General features: G+C 37.2%; 1 protein-coding gene across 1 annotated transcript in view; it reads right to left on the bottom strand.

The window, feature by feature from the left end:
* Window positions 1-11666, bottom strand: part of TDRD9 (tudor domain containing 9) — a 60488-nt gene extending 48822 nt beyond the window's left edge. Inside the window, 5 exon segments of the mRNA XM_056345987.1 lie at window positions 830-952; window positions 3371-3595; window positions 4000-4085; window positions 11134-11240; window positions 11653-11666. Of these exon segments, the coding sequence (XP_056201962.1) occupies window positions 830-952; window positions 3371-3595; window positions 4000-4085; window positions 11134-11240; window positions 11653-11666 (555 nt within the window).
* Window positions 11667-21867: the final 10201 nt, after the last annotated feature.

Genomic DNA, 21867 nt, shown 5'->3' with positions numbered 1-21867 from the left:
TTCCCAGGTTTTCAATGTGCCACTTTATGTACAGTCATGACAGCCTTCATTATTACTGTAATAGCTTAATGGTATACCAAGTACTGTCTCCCTGCTCCTCAAATATCCAAGAATCAAAGCCAATCTCAGCTACAATATTAAAGCAGAATAAAAATGAAACCCAGCACAAAACCACAACCCACAAAAAATTTTAAGTCCTCTTCTGTGTGACTACATTCCAAGATTTAAGTCCTACACTGTACATGTGATTCACATTCATGGTTTTATGTTTAACAGCTAAATACTGCTTATCACAGAAAATAAGCATAAAAACATGTAAAAATGTGCAAGTAAAAAAAAATGTGCAAGTAAAAAGCGTATTATCTTCAGCTTTTTAGTGAAGTGACAGCAATAATAATGAATCCACATGAGTGGACTGTAAATCCAGCCAGAAGACAGAGAACTTTCAGAGGGCTATTTTATTTTTCAGGACATCCCTAAAGAGCAGACTCCAAGGGCAGCCCAATAGCCAAGTGAGTTAAAACTAGCTGCCACCGCCTAATAGGCCTAGCTGGACATGGTCTTTGAATGTACACAGTGGATTTCAGAACGCATTTCAAGGCACTCGTATCAAAAGCTAGGCACTCCCAAAAATCCTCCCCACACCTTCAGTTCTAAACTTTGCTTCTCAAAGGATCGCCGAGGCAAGCCTATTTCAACAAGTATTAACTGAAACAACTTATACAAAACATCCTTACACATAGATGTCTACATTTTTCTTTCTCTAGCACAGTAAGACAAAAAGAAGGTTTTCTTAACATGAAATTTAAACTTCTTTCCACAAACTTACATCATCAATGAAAATGTGTGTGAATTCAGTTAAGCTTTTGGCAGAAACTATTTTGTCAGTAAGAACTCCAGGTGTCATGTACAGCAACTTTGTATCCTTTGTGGATTTATTCCCTAAAACTATCTAAAGACAGTGAGAAAAATAACACAGACCAGGAACAGATATTTAATGTATTTACAGCAACACACATCTGAAAACTCTGAAATAAAATATAGTGTAAACCAATTAAACTTAATCACCCAAACTTGTAAAAACCTCTGTACAAACATGTTCTTAAATCCCAGAACAAGTTAACTGCAAACATTTTCTTTGGGAGAAATTAAAAAAAAAAAAACCAAACACCCCTGAAGTTTATAAATTATCAAAATTCCTTGCTAGGGGCTCCAACCTGAGAAGAACCCTTCAAAGGCTTTTTAAGATACATACATGGTTCTTTCCACTAATATACAGAGCAAGAAAAAGATTTTGCCTGGTTATAGTTTGCTTACTGGGCAGGAGAAAGGTAGTATAAGATATCACCAAGACCAGGCAACTTATTCCTGAGAGGAAGGTTCTACAACCCTGTGTTAAATAGTAGATTTTTGATTTCTAAAATACTTTGGTAACTTTAGCTATCTCCAGTGCTGCCTACCCAGGCAGGCAGGCAGAGCCGTGACATCTTTTCATTTTCAGCTTTTACAACAGCCTAGAGCAGACAAGTCTACCCTCAACTGTTATACTTTCATTTCTGCTCAGCTCACACAAGTGCTTGTAAAACAAGCACATCCCATCCCCATTTTATGTCTTTAAGACTCATTAGCCTAATGAATCAATTTAGCAATTTTATGACTAATTAATTCAAGGTATCAAATCATACAAAAGACTGTGTAGAAACTACTTTGGGGAAAAACGCAACATATGTAACCCTCAGTAATAACTTCCAGCTATCACTTTGCAGAATTGATACTGGCTTTATTAAAAATTAAGATAATATCAGATCATAATTTTCATGGAATTATCTGGAGTGTTCACCTCTCAGAACCAAAATCTAGTGATCAAGTATTAAGAGTGCTTTTACTTTGTCTTCCAGTCACCTGTGGAAAGGAAGTTAAAACTTCAGACTTGTGGCAGAAAAATAAATAAATAAAGGAAAAATATTTTTTCCTACTACAGTATTTGCTGTAGATGTATCAAAAGAAACCACTAAGATTTGATACTTAGACAAAGAAAAGCATACAGGAGGGATAACAATAAAGATGCGTATCTGCATAGCCCTATAATATGGTATTGCTATTACTAGTAACAGGCCATAAGCTTTGTACTGAGCTTGCGAGGCCTCAGGACTATGACATGTCAGGCCTGCTCTCTTTGAACTTTTCTTGATTGGCCTTCACCTTTGCTTTACTTGGTCTAATGGTGACAGCAACATAGTGTAGTGATATGGAGGCCCAGTACAGCGGCACAGACCCTGAGATGTAGAAACACAGGATGTGCTTCATGGGAGAAAGAATATGTAGGGTAACAGATGAAGCAGAAACTTGGCACCATAGACCCCATGCTATAACTCCCTAATGGTCAGTATAATTAAAACCCTCTCACACCTGGAACTCGATAAAATTGGTTTTAGGGGTAACAAAAAGACATCTAACATACATAAATGGCACCATATGTAGTACATTTGGAAGTAACCTGGAGCTGTACACCAATGAAGAAAGTCGCAAAAACGTGTTCGCAGACATATGTACGTATCACCCTAACTGCAAGAAAGGAAGAAACAACAAGAATTAAGAAGAGAGGAAGAAGAAACTAACATATATTCCTCCCAGCAAAGTATTCCAGAAACAGTTCTCTATGAGCATCCTCCCACTTCTGACACCAGTGTGAACCCACCAGGGCCTTATGACCCAGAGAAACTAGTTCAGAGACGGCTACTGTTGAACTACCAGTGAAACAACAACCACGGTAATTTATTGTGGTTACTGACAAAGAGCCGATTAAAGCACCAGTATCTGTGTTCAAAAAATGGAAGTGGCATCAAGTTTATAAACAGGATAGAACTGAGTTTGAATCAGAGCTGGAGAAAACAAAAGGAGGAAGCAGACTTAAGAGGAAAAATTAATTCAAGTTTTTCACATGTTAAGAAGAAACAACAGGACGTTCACAACACAATCCAGCCATAAACGTATGAAAGTTTTGACATAGCTGACAGGCAAATATAAATGAAGTCAAACAAATCAATGAAGAAGTTTAAAGGAAAAATGACAGAATATTAGTTCTCCTGCAACAATTTCAGTCATTAATAATATCAATGTGTCCAATTATCAGAATGCAGACAATTCAATACTTCTGTTGGAATCTCACTAGCATTTATGGTTGTTCAATTTTAAAAGCTTCAACATTTAGTTATGGATGTTTAACAGGAGACAGCTAGAAACCTGCAATTCCACCTTAAAAGCAGATTCTCTAACATTGCTTCAGTATGCTAGATATGTTTAAAAGCTATCAAGAAAGAAGATATAGTACTTCATGTGTTTTTAAATACAATTTGAAATTCTCTTATACCTGCTATCCTACAAGTCCACCTAGTGTCCATGATTGTTTCCTGCTAATCCACCTGGCAATGCTGCTGGCACCAATTTTCCAAGGCTGGGTAACAGCAATCTTGCAGTAGATAGATTGCTGAATGCAATACTCCAAAATACACTGTGGAACCTCTGTGCTCTTACCACTGCCAGGTGCTCCTTGTACAATCACAACTGAATTGCTTTCTATCAGAGACACTATCTGAAACAATTTTCAAGAAAACTCGAAAGTCTACAAAACAACTCAAACCAGATTTCAAACAAATTTGAAGTATCAACAGCATCCAGGCCACATCAAATCTCTGTAAAACAACCTACCATATCTCTTAAGCATCTGTAGGTAACTGGACTCCTAAAACACATTAGAAGATCACAGAAAAGGACATGTGGACACACTTGCTTATGTATTTTACACAAATACCTATAAACAGAAAGTTTAACAGCAATGTTTCATCCTCTAAGAATTTTTATACAACGGTTTTGCACAACAAACAAAGGTGCAATGCCTGAAACAGGAACAGTCTCCTTCTGGGAAAAAAACCAAACACGAAACACAACAAGATTTTGAGCTTTATTCCATTCTGAGAGGAAGTACAAAAAAATTATCTGTTCCCTGTGTTTGGCTACAGGTATATCCACACAGTTAGTTATTGGTAAATTCCAATCACTTGATTCACACTGTGACAATGAAGTATCTAGACATAAAAATAACCAAAAGTAAGTTATTTCAATAGAGGAAGGGAAAGACTACCAGAAGATTATGATCACAGTATTTGGAAACCTAATTTCTATGGAACTTGAATCACATACTTATGAGAATTGATACAATCAATACTTTTAATTATTAGTAGATTGAAGAGATTTTCTGTGTTTATGCAACCGCTGTTTTATCAGCAGCAGCTCTGAAAAACATTGCTTCTGTGTTTAAGCCACCAGTGTCAAGGATGTATACAATTCTACAGTTCTATATGTTTTTCTCTTAATTAAAAAAGCAACAGTATTTTTGCAGTTTGCAGTACAACTGCCAAATCTATCCCTGCTCCCAAGCACTTTTTTGACAATACTGGACAAGTATGTGTTCTTTTTCTTAAAGCCTGTTCAATCCACAGTACAAAATAACCCATAATTAGACAGGAAGACCGCTATATTCCTACCACCAGGCAATTAAAACAGGTCTGGTCAGTATCATGACCACCTTCCAATGGGATACTACATTCTGCAGTCTCTGAGCAGGAGTTAAGTCACCATTATCACTGGGTAATACAGGGGGAAAAATAAATATCTTACAGCACTACCATGAGTTTCTGCTTAGCAGACTGCTGACAGTTTGACCATGAAAAACAAAAGAGGAACTGAGCAGGTGTAGAAGGGGAAAGCCAGGACAAGCCTTTGGTAAGCAATTTTACAAGTTACAATTAAACAATTTGGCTAAAAACCCCACTGTACTGAAATCAAAAGTGGAAATATTTTCTATTTCAAATGGATTTCATCAGGTACTATGGTGAAATTTATTTACTTGCATAAACGTAACAAACACTTAGACTTTGCTTTTATGTCATGTTATTTCTCTAAAAAAATAGAGTAGTGGAAAAGAAATCTAGTATCCTTTTTACAAAGGCAGTATTTACTGTAAAATAAAAGCTTTAGCCTAAATACCTGACTGCACAGTTATAGCTTCTTTTCTTTGGAAAGGTTACCAACAAATCTCACACAGCAGTGAAGCAGAAGCAGGCAGATCAGCTCCTGTCTCTGTACCATACCTGAATGTGCTCCAACCCCCCAACTGTCTTCAAGTGTCAAAGAATACAATATAAGTTATTCCTGCATTAAAACAACTCCCCAGAAGTTTGCTAGCTCATTAAGACAGTTTCATAAAGTACTGAAAACCAGTGTTCTCCTGAAGTCACACTCTCCAACAAGAAAGGTTCTTTACCTAAATTCTGTGTAATTCAACAGTTACAGGTGAGAACTTAATAGCAAAACAAGAATGCTTAATAGCAGCATCCCTTGAAAATAGTAACTGTCCTCTTTAAAATACTTTTGGTCAGGTTTCTAAACACATTCCCCAGAAAAATTCATATATAGTGTTCTATCACAGCAACACTGTACAAAGGCTGACTGGCTTCCCTCCAGCACAAACTTGTCACTATTGAGACATCAGTAGCTCTGCATGATTTGACCAATGCTGGAAGAAATGTCAAGCTGCTAGGGAAAAGATCCTGGTGTCAGCATATTCCTGCTAAAGCAACACACTCTTCCTACCTCTATCAGGTTTTCCATGTAAAAACTCCAATTTTGAAAAAAAATGCATTACAAGTATACAACAGAAGACAGCAGCAATTCTCTAACTACTTATAAACAGTGGGGGAACAAAAAAATTTAAATGGTAGGATTCACATTATAAGCTTCACTAACTCAGTAAAAATCTAGTGTATTAGTAAGAAATCATTAATCTAAAATGCAATGAAGAATTTTATTTAAAAAATACAAAAGAACAAACCAGAAACAAATAAACCAGCCACCAGTATTCATGCACCTGCTGAATAATCAGATCAATTTAAAAAGTATTTTCACTGATTAAATGCAAGGGTTTTTTTATATTACTTTTCATATGATAGTTCTATGGCAACAATATCTTATCTTCTTCCAAGCACAGCAGTTTGGAAAAAAAATACACCAGAAGTAAAGAGTCACCTAAAGTTAGCCACTATCATTATGAGTCTGAGAACTGGCAGCCATATAACCATTTAGTAGATGCTGCAAGTACTAAAAACTGTGCTAAAATGGAAAGAAACATTACTGAGTTTGCCTGGGGAACTAATACCATGACAACTGTGAGACTTCTATCTAGAGCAGACAGTACAGTCTTGGGCCTCCGAGGAAACTGGCAACTTCAGATGAGCACTGATGTGACCCGAGCAACCATGAAAAGGAACACTAACAAACCAAGGATACAAACTTTTTCTGAAATCAGATATAATCATTAGTGAAAAAACAGAACTGGGATTGGGAATTTGGCTAACCATCTTGGAAGACATTAAACTTTTGCCTTTGGCTGTGGTTTGTGGGTTTTTTGTTTGTTTTAAATGAAAGGTGGTGTTCTGAACAACGAAGACTCACTGCAGAATAGAAATACTTGAATATCCACCCCCATGAAAGTTCCAAGGTTATTCTAAGCATTTAAATAAACATTCAGCTGTGGTCTCCATACCACAGACTTATCAGCAAGAAAGGCACAAAGTTTCACTTTTTCTGTTGCTTATACTTTCTGGGAAACATTAAGGCTGAGACACACTCAACCAGTATACACGTTTGTATGACATCGCACTCAAATATGCACCCTGGATTCTGACATACAGAAAGAATGCATGACACACACCTCCAACCTCAAAATAGTAAACTCTGGAAGCATGCAACTGCCCACCACACTGTTTTATGACATGCAAAATATTTCTGTGTATAAGAAGCATTAATGTGAATCCAGAATAATGATACCAATTTCTCTATTCAGTCACTGGAAAAAGAAACTGAACACTTAGTTATGGGAAAGATGAATTTGCTTGCTCACTTCCTTTTTCAAATCATTAAAGTTCCGTAGAGATCTGTTGACTGCCATGACTAAAACAGTCTACTGCCCACAGAAAGAGCAATTAATTCACATCTCAGTTGTTGTGGCCCATATAGCAAATGTATTCCTTCTGGTACCCATTTCCTGAATTGAATTTGAGAGCATCCTTTAACATAAGATTAGATTTTTGCATTCATAAATTCTGAGAGAAGAGATTGTACAGCTGGATCTTGGTATCTACCACTAAGCAAACTGAAATGAGATGCTTAAAAAAAGTACTGGTTGAGTCAAACGAGATGCTCACTATGTCACTAGCATTCTTCTGCTGAGCTACAAAGCTCAATGTGATCACAATCAGCAAGCAAGCTCATGGGAAAGGAAAGCTACAGGAAACAACCAGGCTCCTACACTCAGCCACAAGGCATAAGGCCTTCACAGTAAGTCACACTGCTTCAGTCTGAACACAAAAGTACGGGAAATTGCTGCTGATTGAGCCCTGAAGAGAGGGGCTCTTAATCCAGAGCCTGGGCAAAGGGATTACCTTCTTGACTGGGGAAAACAGACTAACAGTTACCGGAGTCTTGGAAGTGCTGACTGCTGACAGATGCCCCTAGGTAACATCAAAATTCCTAAGAAACTATTAGAAGTATTTGCTCATGAGATTTGCTCTCCACTGCAGTCCTCTTCAACTTGCATGTATTTTGGATACAGAAGATTCTGGGACAAAGATTGGTGTTACGATTCATTTTTCTGGCATACATCTGTTCTGAATTCAAAACATTTAAGGAACTCTCGAACTTAAGGTTTTTTATATCCCAGAAACCTGATCAGAAACAATGTTTAAACTGCTTCTTCTCTGTAAGCAATTAGTTAATCTAGAAGATCCCCAGAAGAGATTCATTTAGTGGTATGAAAATAACTTATATAGGCACCCTTAATTATTTAAGGATTTTAGAAGCTTTCTTAAGAGTAACACTCTTAGTGCCCACAGTTTAGAACACCCAGATTGGGAACAAAAGAAAAAAATAAAAAAAACTGTTTTCCATAGGATGCTTAAGGTAGACAAGTGTCCTATACATACAGTTCTGGAAGGTTTCCCTCTGCACAACATCCTGTGACCTCACTGAATCAAAGGTGTGTCTAAGTGACCCTGAAACAGCCAGCAGCAATTGTGAAACTAGCCCGATGGGCCTGGGAAGAAGAACAACTAATGATCTATTTATTTTGGCTAAGAGTTGTGATGAAGTATTTTCTTCTGCTCTTCTTTAATCACTTCAACTTCCTTTCCACAGCATTACCATTTCTAGCATGTTCTGTAGAAGTCAGAACTCTAAATGCAGTTAGTTCCCTGATGACCTGTTTTCCTGACAGAGAAACAGATTATGCATTTATATTCGTCCTCTTGGTATAAAAAAATTATACTCTTTCAAAGGAATTGGAAAGCATAAAACTTAAACTTAACAGAATTTCATGAAACACCAAGGCACAAGCAAACACCACAACAATTTCACTAACTGCAAGATTTAAAATTGGCTGTCAATTTATGCAGAAGATACCACCTACAGTCAGAACAATGGTTCAGAAAGAAACAAAGCAGCAACAGCAGAGGTAGCAACTCGCAAACCTTCAGGGAAAATCAGCTTCTTACTTCCATGTTGTGCAGCTTATTTCTTGACTACTTTTTTACTCAACACAGCTAGAGCAGCAGGACCTGGCCTAGATAAATCCTTGATCACTTATGACAATTTTCACGTTCTTAAGTAGAATCATAGAATTGTTTAGGTTGGAAAAGACCTTTAAGATCATTGAGTCCAACCATTAACCTAGCACTGCCAAGTGCACCACTAAACCGTGTTCCTAAGCAGCACATCTATGCATCTTTTCAGTACCTCCACGGTTGGTGACTCAACCACCTCCCTGGGCAGCCTGTTCCAGTGTTTCACAACCCTTTCAGGGAAGAGTTTTTTCCTAATAGCCAATCTAAACCTCCCCCGGCACAATTTGGGTCCTATAACTTGTTGCTTAGAAGAGACCGACACGCACCTCGCTACAACATCCTGTCAGGCAGCTGTAGAGAACAATAAGGTCACCCCTGAACCTCCTTTTCTCCAGGCTAAACAACCCCAGTTCCCTCAGCTGCTCCTCATAAGACTTGTGCTCTAGAACACACGCTTCCAAATCGTTGTAACTGATAGTTACAAATCAGTCTTGGAGCTCTTGAAATCTGCATGATGAACATACTACCATCTGAGTATTGCAGTTTCATAAATAACATATACATTTATAATCCATTAAATTAACATTACAAATCTCAGGCTCACTCACTGATCTTCTTTATTAATATTATCCTAACATAATACTCCTCGTTCTGTCTGTAAGAAAGTTTCTAGCAACAAGAACCAGGATTTTCTGAAGTTTTTGTGTTATTCTACATCTAGGTGAGATTTTGGCAGCTCAGTCTCAGGCTGCCATAGGAATCTTCCAGTCCTGTCACTATCTGGTCTGCTGAGAGTCCCCCACTACACTGCATACAGCTGGAAGCAGAGTGCTGACCAGAGAAGGCAGGCATCAACAGCACACAGCACAGCTCCTGCAGCAACTGAGACTTCAGACCATGACACAGACAAAGAGTAGGAAAAGGAGGGGAAAAAAGGACAGTGAAAAACATCTAATGGATTAACAATACGAGAGTAGGTATATACTAATATTTTAGTAATATTTTTTTGAGATTGTTTATTAACTAGATGCTGTTTAAGTAAGTTACAACTGAAAGGCAAGAATAAATATTAGAAGGTATAAAGTTCAAGGACAAACATTTTAGGGTAGACCAAGAAAAACAACAGGTATTTATAAAATAAAAGTACAATGACTATGCAGAAATATTTTCTAAAAAGCCTGAGTTATAATCCTGATTCTTTTACAGGAGAAACATTACAGGAGAAACATACCATCACTGCCATTCAAAATTAAGCAGGCCACCAGTGCTGAATTAAGTTGGCTAACATCTTAAGCAGATTTCTGATTTAATAGCTGAAGGACATTAAATGACCTATTGTATTTCCTTAAATTAATCAACACCGCTATACTGTTAAAGAAACATTAAGGAATTTAGGCTTAGTCAACTTGTTGCTGTCCTTCCTTTGCTAGTAAAGCATACAAAAAGCTAGGGAACACCACAGCCCTGAACCACGGATCACCACATTCCTGAATTACAACAGTCAAAGCTTCTTCCCATCTCTTTATTCCTCCGTTTCCACCTCTCAACACCTCCTCCTCTCCCACAAGTTTTATGTAATGTGAAGTTAACAAGAGACAGTGTTTTGTGGTTAGGCAGATGGTCAGATGCACTGCACATGCCGGACAGGCAAACTGCTCCTACTGCCTCTCAGCTGATGATACACCAAACAAGTGGCTTCATCCCCTACCTGAGTTCTACAGGTCATACAATTTGCAGAAGCACTGAATGACAGTAATTTCTAGAAAATTTCTCAATTTGTCAAAGTTTGGTATATCAGCAAAGGGATACAAAAACTGTTACAGGGAATGACACACAGAACAGACAGAACACATAAATGTCCTTTTCTTGGGAAATCAGCTACATTAACAAATCGGGAAATTAAGAGGCACAGTAGGATTTTGAAGCTGAGCTGCCCTGACAAGCGAGTCAGCCTCATACTGTTTTTACCAGAACTCCTAGGAAAGAAGTGCAATCAAATTTCTCTCCAAAGGCAGTACAAAGCAAGAATCAAGTATATGGAAACAACATGGATAGAAAACGGGAAAACAGAACAGAGACACATGAATCCAATGAGTGGTATTGTTTCCTTGCAGATGTATTTCAGTCACATATCTACATTTATCAATACAATAAGCCAGATGTATGCACATAATGCTATGCAACAACATTATATACATTCTCATTTCCAGAAATTCTGTTTGTTTTTTAATGCCATGCCTTATCCAAAACAAATAAATGCACATACAGCATTAAACAAACAAGAAATACACAGTAATGTTTCGTATTTTTGTTTGGGGAGGAGATGGGAAGAAAGACAACTGGGAAGAAAAGGAGAGTGTATCTGAGTTTATAATAGGAATTAAATACACACTTTGGGGTTGGTTTTTTTGTGTTCTGTTTTGGTTTGTTTTGGTTGTTTTTTTGCTTTTTTTTTTACCTGGCTTACAGACAAGCTGATCATTTCCCATTACATCTAGCTCTTGTGCCTCTGCTTGGCTGTGTTCTTCAGCATTTTCAGTTCCAACACTTTCTGTGATAGGCAGCCTGAAGAGGAAAGAAAGGACAAAACAGTAAATGCTTCCCAATCTAAATCATGAATGTGTCTGGGAATAATAGTATTATGTTGCAAGTTCAGAATCTCCACGTTGTGGAGGAACTATTCAATGAACTAAATTCAGAAATAAACTTTGTCTCTGCAGTTAAATACCAGCCTGAGAAAAGTAACACATGTAATCTTTTTATTTAGATTCAACACAATTGAGCTTCTAAAGTATCATCCTTTAAGTTTTTTAACTCCTAGGAATTTCTCTCATAATTAAAGTCTACAACTTCTTCTTAACAAGGACAAAATAGCTCTATTTCAATTCTTGACAAAATATAATTAAGAAAATACATGTAATTCTTGCACTATTTACTGAAGACAGGGGAAATAGACAGGAGTAAACAATCATCTCACTGTTTCAACTCCATCTTTGAGCCAAGACATGATGGTGGCCAGGGAAAAAAATAAATTAAGACAATCATGCAAGCAGTGCATTTTATGGAAATTTATTACACACAAAACAAAGTCTATCCAGTAAAATAGGATTTAAAAAAATGTCTGAACTGTGTGAAAAAAACACTTAGATTTCACAAGAGAATAAATTAGCATATATATAATGGTTATTAAATCATAAATTAACTTAGATGTCAAAAAGTTTTGGACACAGCAAAAGCACCCTCTTTCTTGTACCTTCCCCCCCCCCCCCAAAAAAAAAAAAACAACAAACGACCACAAAAACCAACCAGAACAAACACCAAAACACAACGTAGAAGTCAAAACTATGGTTTTGCACTTTTACTGAAACCAAGCCCAGTGCAAGCTTTTGCTACACAATAATTTGCTAACACACAGCAAATCTGTTTCTCTGTAGATATATATTTGAGACATTTTATAAAAGGATACTGCTGCAGAAGTGTCTACTTCTTGACCCAAATAAGCAACACTGATTCCAAAACCAAAATTTTCTTGTTTTCAGCTTATTTAACACTGCATTGTGTCACACAGCTCTCATCATAGATTAATTCACAGTTTCTTGATGCCACAGAGCGCCCACCTTCTCTGACAGGGCAAACTCTTGTGCCAGCTTGGCTCTGCTACAGACTACTCTCTGAGATCAATCATTATTTCCTCCTACAGGAAGCTTCAAGTATTTATCACCTACTGCTGTTAAAAAAAAAAAAAAAGAAATGGCTTCTTATCCTATTTTAACAATACTTTAGGCATAGAGCTATGGTAGTTCTTCCCTGGATCTCACATATGTCGTAATGCAGGGTTCAACAGGATTGCACGCATAGCACAACAGCAACATTAGCAACAGCTGCCTACTTTCAGCAGGCTGACTACAACACTTAGCACTCCAACCCTTCTCCGGCAGTTGGGACAGGGAATGCTCCACGACAGGCCTGAACCCAAGGTACAATTTGGAAGAGTTCATACACCTCGTCAAGCTATTAAGCAGGTTATTCCACTGAATAACCCAAAACCACAATGAAGGTATCAAAGTCAAGTATTCAGTAGTTGAAAACAACATAATTAAGCTTGGCCACACAATCTCATTTTGGTAGTGTTGCATGCACATACTATACAGATTTTAGCGATGTAACCCATTATTTTTCGTTTCCGTAAGACTGCAGCCTCACCAAGTGCACTGGATACACATCTTCTGACAACAAAAACTGGCTACGCAGTAAATACAACTTGTCCTTCAGTCTCTGCAAGACAAAAAGCCCTCTGATTAAGACAGTAAATGCTGTCATGGAGGAGCAGGTATTACTCGACTGTCAGAACCCTGAGTAACAGCAAGCAAATAATTTCAACAAAAGATTTCCACTGAGGTGCAGGGGCTAAGGATGAGAGTGGTAGGACTGTGTTCATCATTTGCTGTAAATACCTTGTAGAAGCATCAGTATTTAGTCACCAGTCAGCTAAGAAACTGTTTTATATAATACCAGATGTATTCAACTAAATGCTCCTGCAGATGGACTATCAAGCATTTCAGAACGGGCTCATAGAAGTATGTACGCAATTTTCACTTTTGTACAGCTCCAGGAACATGAGGGCAGTATGACCCCCAATTTGTGAGAACACATTAATTTTTTTTGTTTAGATAGCTCAATTTTTCTTTCAGAAATCAGGTCTTCTGTCTTCAGAAAACAGCATGCAGTAAATAAACCTAAGGCTATGCAATGAATAAAGAAAATATTTAATGGCCAGTCATTAAGAATGAACATTGCTCACTCAATGCATTGAAACAGGCTAAAGGCTTGGGGAAAATTATATGCAAATGGCAAATTGCATATGGGCATATGAAATGAACAAACAGCCTTCACTGTGTCATTTCCCAATGTTTTAATGTTGAACTTTGCAGCTTTAATAAAATTAAAAGCTTACAGAATGATGTTATTTTTTAAGGAAAATTTAAAAAAAAAAATCATTATGAAGCCCTCTGGTGCTATCCTAAACCATCAGAACAATACAATCCTTTCAAGCAATCCTTAGTAAGCCTACTTGTTAAGTAGGAGGTACAATCTTATATATACCTGGACAAACAAAAAGGGATGGAATACTTCTCTAACCATTTTCAACAAACATTTGCTGACAGTAGAATTACAAGATTCAGAAAATTCAAGTCCATTCCAGGCTAGGAAAGGACAACAATAATGAAAGGATTTTCCTGGATTCTACTTAACATGCATTGCCTGTCCCATAAAGCAGTCATCCCTTCCCCACTTATCTCTGACACAGTGAAAACCCACATCTCACTGCACCTGCCCTGTTACAGCATATATTCTTTAGGATTTCCAGATTCCAGCCTTGGTGTTCACCTACTTTTAGACTCCCCTAGAGTCTTCTGATCCCCCAAATACATTAAAACATTGGTAAACAACAACTTCTCAGCTGCATATATGAAACACAGAATTTTGCCAAATTAAGAGGCAGTAAAAAGCATTTTTGTGACAAAGACAATTACCGAAAATATCAAGTACTCAATTTAAGGAAATGCAGGAGACTCTAGATGTTTACTTTTTTCTTCCTTCTACGTCATTCAAAAAAGAAGGCAAGAGTGTGATTTTATTCAAACCAAGGGCATTTCATCCTCAAAAGCAGCCAGATTTCTGTGGCTGACCTACAAACACGTGACATTATGTCCACCCTAAGTGGACCAAGGCAGACTAAAATATAAAGCATTGAGAACACAATCAGTAACATCACTCAACAAGTAACCCTTGGTATGTCCTAGCATCTGTAAAACATAACATGTCAGCTATCTATGAAGGTGTATATATCTCAAGATCTCTCTATTTTGGAAAATACTCTCTGAAGCAGCAGACATGGGAACCTTGAGCCTGACAGGCTGTCAGAGGCTTTCTGTCCAGGCAAAAAGGCAGTACACAGTATGCCTCTTTTTGTAAGAGAATAATACTTTTTCTTAAGAGAAAACGGGATACCTTCCCTATTCCTTACCACACAGTTGAACTGCTACAGCATTTTTCTGAAACGTGCCAATCTTTGTATGTATGACTACAGTAAGACTAATTTTGAGCATTTTATTGGGATAAAAATCTTTTTAAATTATTTGTGATTTGGATTTAAAGGAAAAATTTAGTGTCATAAACATAGAATTAAATACAGCTGCCACTTTAGGGGAATTACTAGAAGGGAAACAGTTTAACACCAGAAATTGCTGACACATCAAACTGTAAATGCTTTCAAATACACTACGGGTGCTTTTCTTTAAATAAATTCAGCTAGAGAAAGGTCTTCCTTTTCTTCAAGCTATAGAATGACCTCTAATAAGTCAACAAGTCTGTATGCAATAGAGTACACTTGGTATATTTTTGTATTTGAGCATTTGAAATATTAACCAAAGCACTTCTGCATATACTTAGTTATCAACAAATATAATAAATTGCCCAATCCCAGCCGTAACTATTACAGGTAATCTGTTTGGTTCTTTCCAGTGACATATACTACAATGCCAATGCATAAACTGAACACAGTTAATGTCTCTAGAAATGATGCTAGAAAAAGCCTTATTAAATGAACAACTCCATACAGGCTTATTCCTTGAAAAAAATAACACTGCCTAGACAGCAAACCCAACTGTATAAAGAAAATATTCAAGTATGTTATGAAATTCCAATGATTAAGATGCTTGCTTATCCAATTGCAGATAAATTTTGGGACAGAAGCTCTTATTCAAGGTCATGTAGTTTCAAGAACACTTCCATTTTAGGGACAAACAATTGAAAAAACAAAAGTGTTCTACGGCTGTGTTTTTAAAAATTCTTATAGATGTACCTTTTGCTTATTTATGTTCTGCCTCATTTGACAGAAAAATGCCTGTTCACCTTGGACTGGGAGTTGAACATAAAACTAGCATCACTCATTTCATGAGAGAGGGACTGCCCTAAGTCATGCCTTCTATCACACACGCAAGCTGTTCACCTACTTCAAGATCTTTGGGAGGAGGAATCACTTGAAAAAACACTTAGCCTTACTGCATACAGAGCAATATTTTGCTGTACAATTTTTGTACGATATATACAGTAGACTGTTTCAAAGCCTGTTTTCTGAAACTAAAATAATGTGACACTTTACATAACTGAACATTTGCCATGACAGTAAATAACCTTCCACTGGGTTTACTGAAGGACATACTAAAAATTATTTTCCTTTTAACTGGCAGTTAGTTGATATTCCATGCTTTTAGAAGACTGGTCTTACCTGCAGAAATACACTAACTTTAAGGAAATAATGCAGTCATTCAAAACCCATAATGTTTCAGTCACAAAAAAAGAAAATTATTAATAGAATCCAGAATAAGTGAAACCTAATAAATACTAATATAGAGATTTTAGAAGGTGATTTACAGAATTTAAGAATCTAAGAATCAATGAGATGCATGATTCTTTCCACTCCAGAAAGCTGTTCTAAAATGTAATTAGCCAGATTTAGCGATAAAGTCTTCATATATAGGCACCTCCAAGGTTTGCACTGCTTCTCCTTACAGCCGTTTTTCAGAGCTGTTTTAAAACCTTAACTAGTCAGGGAGAGGGAGAGAGATGGGGAACGCACTAGAATTGCTTTGCAAAATCCTGAAAAACTCAAATGCAAATCTTTTTTATTTGGATAGACTATGGAAACACAACATCTCAGAAATATTTCTTCTATGTGAAACTAATAGCTCTGTAAGACCTGCCATCTTACCCACAGTTAAAATTCAAGAAAAATAACAACCAAATATGCCAGGATGAACGAGCTCAAATCCTCAAGTCTACTGTATATTACTCTGGGATTTTATGCCAGTAGGCGAAACCGGGATGAACTCCAGGGCTTCAAAGAACTGGACTCTTCTTGCAGATGAGCTGTTGATGAGCTCCTCTTTCTGCAGCCATAGCTCAAATGGGGATATTTGGAAGAGGGCAGCTATTACCCATGGCAGACTGTGACAAGCCACACACCAGCTATGTCTCTACCTACCACACATGAAACATCTAATTTTGTAAAATAATGCTGCTATAATTGTTTATGAATTAGATGGGTGTTCATATTTATTAGCTTAAATCAAAAGCACAGTTCCTCTATCTAGCACAGTTTCTGATCCTTGAGCAACGTTCACAAAGCATCTACACTCCCTAAAACTTATCTGTCCCTTCCCTCTAGCCACAAAGGCAAGGAACTTGGCCAAAAAGAAAAAAAACGACCAAAAAAAAGCGCCAAACCTAAAAACACCCACAAAAATCCACCAAACAAGAAATTTAAACCAAAAGCATTTAGTTATCAATTTGGTAAAATCCAGCTTAAATAAATGTCTGAATAAAATATAATGCAAGTAAGAGACTGTGCCAATCTTAAAAATGCCAGTGAAGACTAGTAACAAATGCAAGATCCCCTCAATTTCAAACTGACATTGTTACTCCCCTGCCTATTAGTGAAGTGTCACCAACGTTAATGCTACAGACAGTCCAACTGGAAGAAATCAGCTTCAAACACACCCTGATTTTATTCATCACAGCAACAGAAGTACAGTGATAGCTTACACAACTTTCTGTCAGCTAACACTGTTAAAAGAGAATTACTACTGTTGTTAGCTGTCACAGCAAAGGACCAAAGAAGGAGTCTTACTAAGAGGCCTCTCATGTAAGCTCCTGGCAAGTTCATCGTTGTTAAAAAGCAAAAGCAGTAGTCAAACACTGTCTGAAGTGATCAGAGGAGGTAGACTCACCATCTGTCTGCAGCCCGAAACAGCTACAGCAAGTTGTTCCGGAAAATCAAAAGAAAAATGCATCGCAAAGTTGATCAGTAAATTCGAAGAGTAAAGTTGCATTTATAAATGGAAGCAAATGATCTGACCTGCTAGCTATGGACAGCTACAAAAAGGAAATCTTGCATTTCTCAGACGACTGGTAGCATCAGTAACCTTCCTATGTAACTCTTCTGGGGCTGGCTGGGATAGTCAGTTTTCTTCATAGCAGTTTCATTATACTATGTTTTAGATTTGTGACCAAAACAATACTCTTAAAACATGCAATGTTTTATTTATTGCTGAGCAGTGTTTACACAGCATCAAGGCCTTCTGTTTGCCACAGTGGCCCCCACTCCCCCACAAACAGAATAGGAGGTGTGCAAGATGTTGAGTGGGTGTACAAGCAGGCAGATAACCCTAACCAAAGAAACATTTCATGTCACATACTGCCATACTCAGCAATAAAATGGGAAAAGAGGGCCTTTTCAGTCAGGATTATCATATATTGCTCAGGAACTGACTGGACATTAGTCTGCCCGTGGAAGGTGATGCATGACTGCCTTTGCATCACTTGCTTTGTTTTCATTTTCTCTTCTTCCACTTCTTAAACAATTTTTTACCTTGACCCCAGGTTTTCTTGCTTTCATTCTTCCATTCCTCAGCTTCCATCCCACTAGGGGTGAAGAGGGAGTAAGTGAGGGGCTGTGTGGTACTTAGCTGCCTACTGGCCATAACTCACAACAATAAAACATCAGCCCTTCACACAAAATCCAAGGCAGCAAATTGTAATTGTCTACAGTCACATACAGTGACTGTATTACCTGCAGACACTAACAAAGAAATAACATACATCACTATACCAATGTGTTGAAATGTTAGCTAGCTAGCAATGGTTATGACCTGCTATCAAGAATTTTGGTCAAATAATAATTTTGGTGATAATTTCTTGGTGTAACATTATGTCATTCATAAAGAGAGCTATAGTTCTTGTCTCTTTCAATTGCAAGAGTCAGCAGCATCTCAGATGGTACAGATGCCATGTCTTCTCCACCTGTTCTCACCCTTTGTCACACCTTGTTGCTCACATCAGTGCAATATTTGGTTAAACAGAAGTGTTTTTCACCTAGAATCACTGCAGTGAGGCAGTTCAAAAGCACAGCCCCATGGCATAAGATGACAGGAGAGCCAATGGCAGTGCGGCACCAACAAGTTCTCAAACTGGCTTTCTGTCAAAAAAAAAAAAAAAAAAAAAAAAGCACGGTATGTTGTCTAGCAGCACACTCAAATCAGCACAAGTACTGAATTTGTCATTCTTACAGACAGGCATAGTAGCAGACCCAAGTTTAACTAGACTTTTTTTATTAGAGGACCTGGCTGTCAGTTTAGGAAGTTCCTTTGCATATTGTGATGTTAAGACACATATATTAAGACTAAAGACTTCTTTCTTGCTGTACGCAGAGCTGACTTGAATTTGCAGCTTTCTTGTCCCAGAATACATTTACAGAACAGCACTGGTTCGCAATAAAACTACACTGGAAAAACAGCTGATCGTTAAGAGAATTTTTATTCTTCTTGAGAATTTCAGATTTTGAAAGAATGGTAAACATTTCAAGACTATAACTTCTGCATTACAGCAAATTATTTATTACGGTAGCATTGAAATTTCAGTCAGATTGTAAAACTTATTTAACCACACATCATGCAAATATCTACGTTTCCTGTGCTAGAGATTATTTTTTTTTAGAAAAACGAAGTAACATAAAGCAAGCTTTCAAGAGATTACAGAAAGCTTCAGACAGGATAAAATAAATATCTTCTGTCACCTCTTTTTAGCTAAGAAATATTACCAGTCCCATCTTCTGAAGTAGCTGGTAATAAGGTTAATTATGATGATTTTCAAGTAAGAATCCACTTTTCTCTAATGCTACTGCTTATACTAGAGTAAGTTTCCTGTCAACATCCACAAAACCACCTCATTGTTATTCTCCAAGTACTCCTTTAGAGTTATGCTCTGCTGTTGTACCAACAAAGCTAAAATCCAGGTATATCCAGCACATTCAGAACATGCATCCCATGCTGACTCATTCTGTTTCCCTATGGTAACTTTCAGCTACCTGAATCAGTATGTTGCCTGTTGTACTCATGAGTAGTGTACGCAAATATTCTTAATCTGTAGCTGTGCTATGTCTTCAACATGGAGCTGAGGGCTCCTACTTGGTAACATACAAAGCTGTAAGAGTATTGACAAGGATTCAGAAGTTTTAACCCTGAAGAACTTTAAAAGCTAGCAATACCTCTACTTAAGTATCTTTGCAGCTTCACACCAGCTTTTTGATTCCAGATCATTTTAACCATCAAGTTCTTCCTCACAATTGTGATGTCCAAGAGGAAGAGACAAAAGAAGAATTCCTAGAACAGATGAGACATTTTGAGTACCAGACATTCTCAGGTTTAATATTAGAGCCAGGTTAAATATTAGGGCTGGACCGACACACCTTCACACCAAGCCACACATGGCTGAACAAAACCACTTGGAAACTGAGGGTTTGCACTGCAAGTACTGGGTTTAGATGCACCTCTTCAGCATAAAACATAGACAGACTATAACTGCCACCATGGATGCATCACTGCCTTGGGAAGAACAGCATCAGAAAACAAGCTTAAAATATGCTACAGAAAAATGAACGGTTATCTTAAAAGGAAGCATAAGAAATCTTTATACAGAAAGATACCTTTTCTGGTTCACCTACATAAGAGGCGGTATCATCCACTGCAATTCAAAGACAGTTACTAAGTTACAGAAAAAACAGATGCTTTAGGAATTCATTACATTCCTTGACGCAAAAATTAGGAAAAAAAAGTAAAAGAAAGGTTGAAGGAAAGCTTAGAAAGACTTCAAGGATTCTTCAATTTACTTTTTAGATTACACACACAGAGAATTAGAGTCAATTTACAGGAAAAAATCAATTAGTGAACAACTGCTCTGCTGCAGTAGCAGAGTACATCATGGCTTATTACAAAAGAAAAAAATACTCATCATATAACTGATGTTATAGCCTCACTTTGGTATTATAATGCATTTTAGTCATTAGTATCAGCAAAGAAAAACTCAGAGAAGGGAAATTGAAACTAAAAATATTGTTTCGGTATACTATATTAAGAAAGCAAAAGTGCCAGGACTGAAATTTTTGGAAAATTTGTAAACTGAGTAATGAGTTGAAATGCCAAAGATAAGAGATTCAGCATCTTAAAACCAGGAATTATTTTTAAAAACACAGCATCTCCGACTTATCTAAATTTAAAAGACTGAATGAAAGCACAAGATGGCTAGATGAATGTCAAGGAAACTGAAACATTTCCCTCAATTACGAGATTTGAAGAACATTAAAAAAAAATAAAAAAAAGAGAGAGAGAGAGAAAGGAAGAAACCTAAAGGTAAGTAGAGAAGACCACATAATTTCTACATTTATTGTTGTAATTTTAGGAACTGCCTAAAAATTAAATAGAAGAATCAAAATATAGCATTTCCCCTCTTCCCCCTCCAGTTAAATCCTAAGAATAACTCTAGTTACTAAAGGGAACACACCCACTATCAGCCAAAGCCCTGCCAAAACTTACATCTTGGCACAACACTGCAGAATCATGAGTACATTTAGGGATACTTGGATGGAACTGTAATTCTCCACAGAGTTTCCACGAACAACCACCGGCTAGCAACTGCATAAAATACTGCTCTAGTTTTAAGTTCCTTCCCAATGCCAGCCTCCCATGCGCTGTCATCTCTTCCTAAATAGAGATCTGAAATGCATACAAAAGTAGAAGCAATAGAAATTTTCAGCTTTTACGTTCTACAGTGGAAAGAAGTATAATTCTCACTATCCTGCTTCACAACATTTAATGATGTAATCAAAGATTAGGTAAAAACCCACCAAAGCAGAAAAAAACCACCACCAAAACACTCTGTTATAGGTTTCTCATGTAATTTGCGCACCTTCCAGTATGCATTATTTAATTTGCAAAGACACTACAATGGTTTTATACTGTACAACAGTTTACTTTCAGATTTGATATAGTGGAAAAAAAAGTAATGACATGTTAACTGTGCTGTAAAGGAGGTGGCAAGGAACATTTTATTTTCATCTGAAAATCTGACAGGACAGTTCTGTCATCATAAACCTAACTCCCTTCCATTTTCATAGTACCACATACAATGCAATGTGAAAACCTTCCAGTTGAAGAGGATTAATACTGACATTTGAATTTTTCCAATGTATAAGTAATATCAGCTTTAATAACAACCATACACGTCATCCTTTATGCTGTATGACACCTAGAACAAATTTACAGAACCCTTGATCTCCCAGCAGTTCAACACACCC

This window comes from Falco biarmicus, chromosome 7 (assembly GCF_023638135.1).
Source record: "Falco biarmicus isolate bFalBia1 chromosome 7, bFalBia1.pri, whole genome shotgun sequence".
Taxonomy (NCBI): Eukaryota; Metazoa; Chordata; class Aves; order Falconiformes; family Falconidae; genus Falco; species Falco biarmicus.
This window is presented reverse-complemented; position numbering and strand designations above follow the sequence as displayed.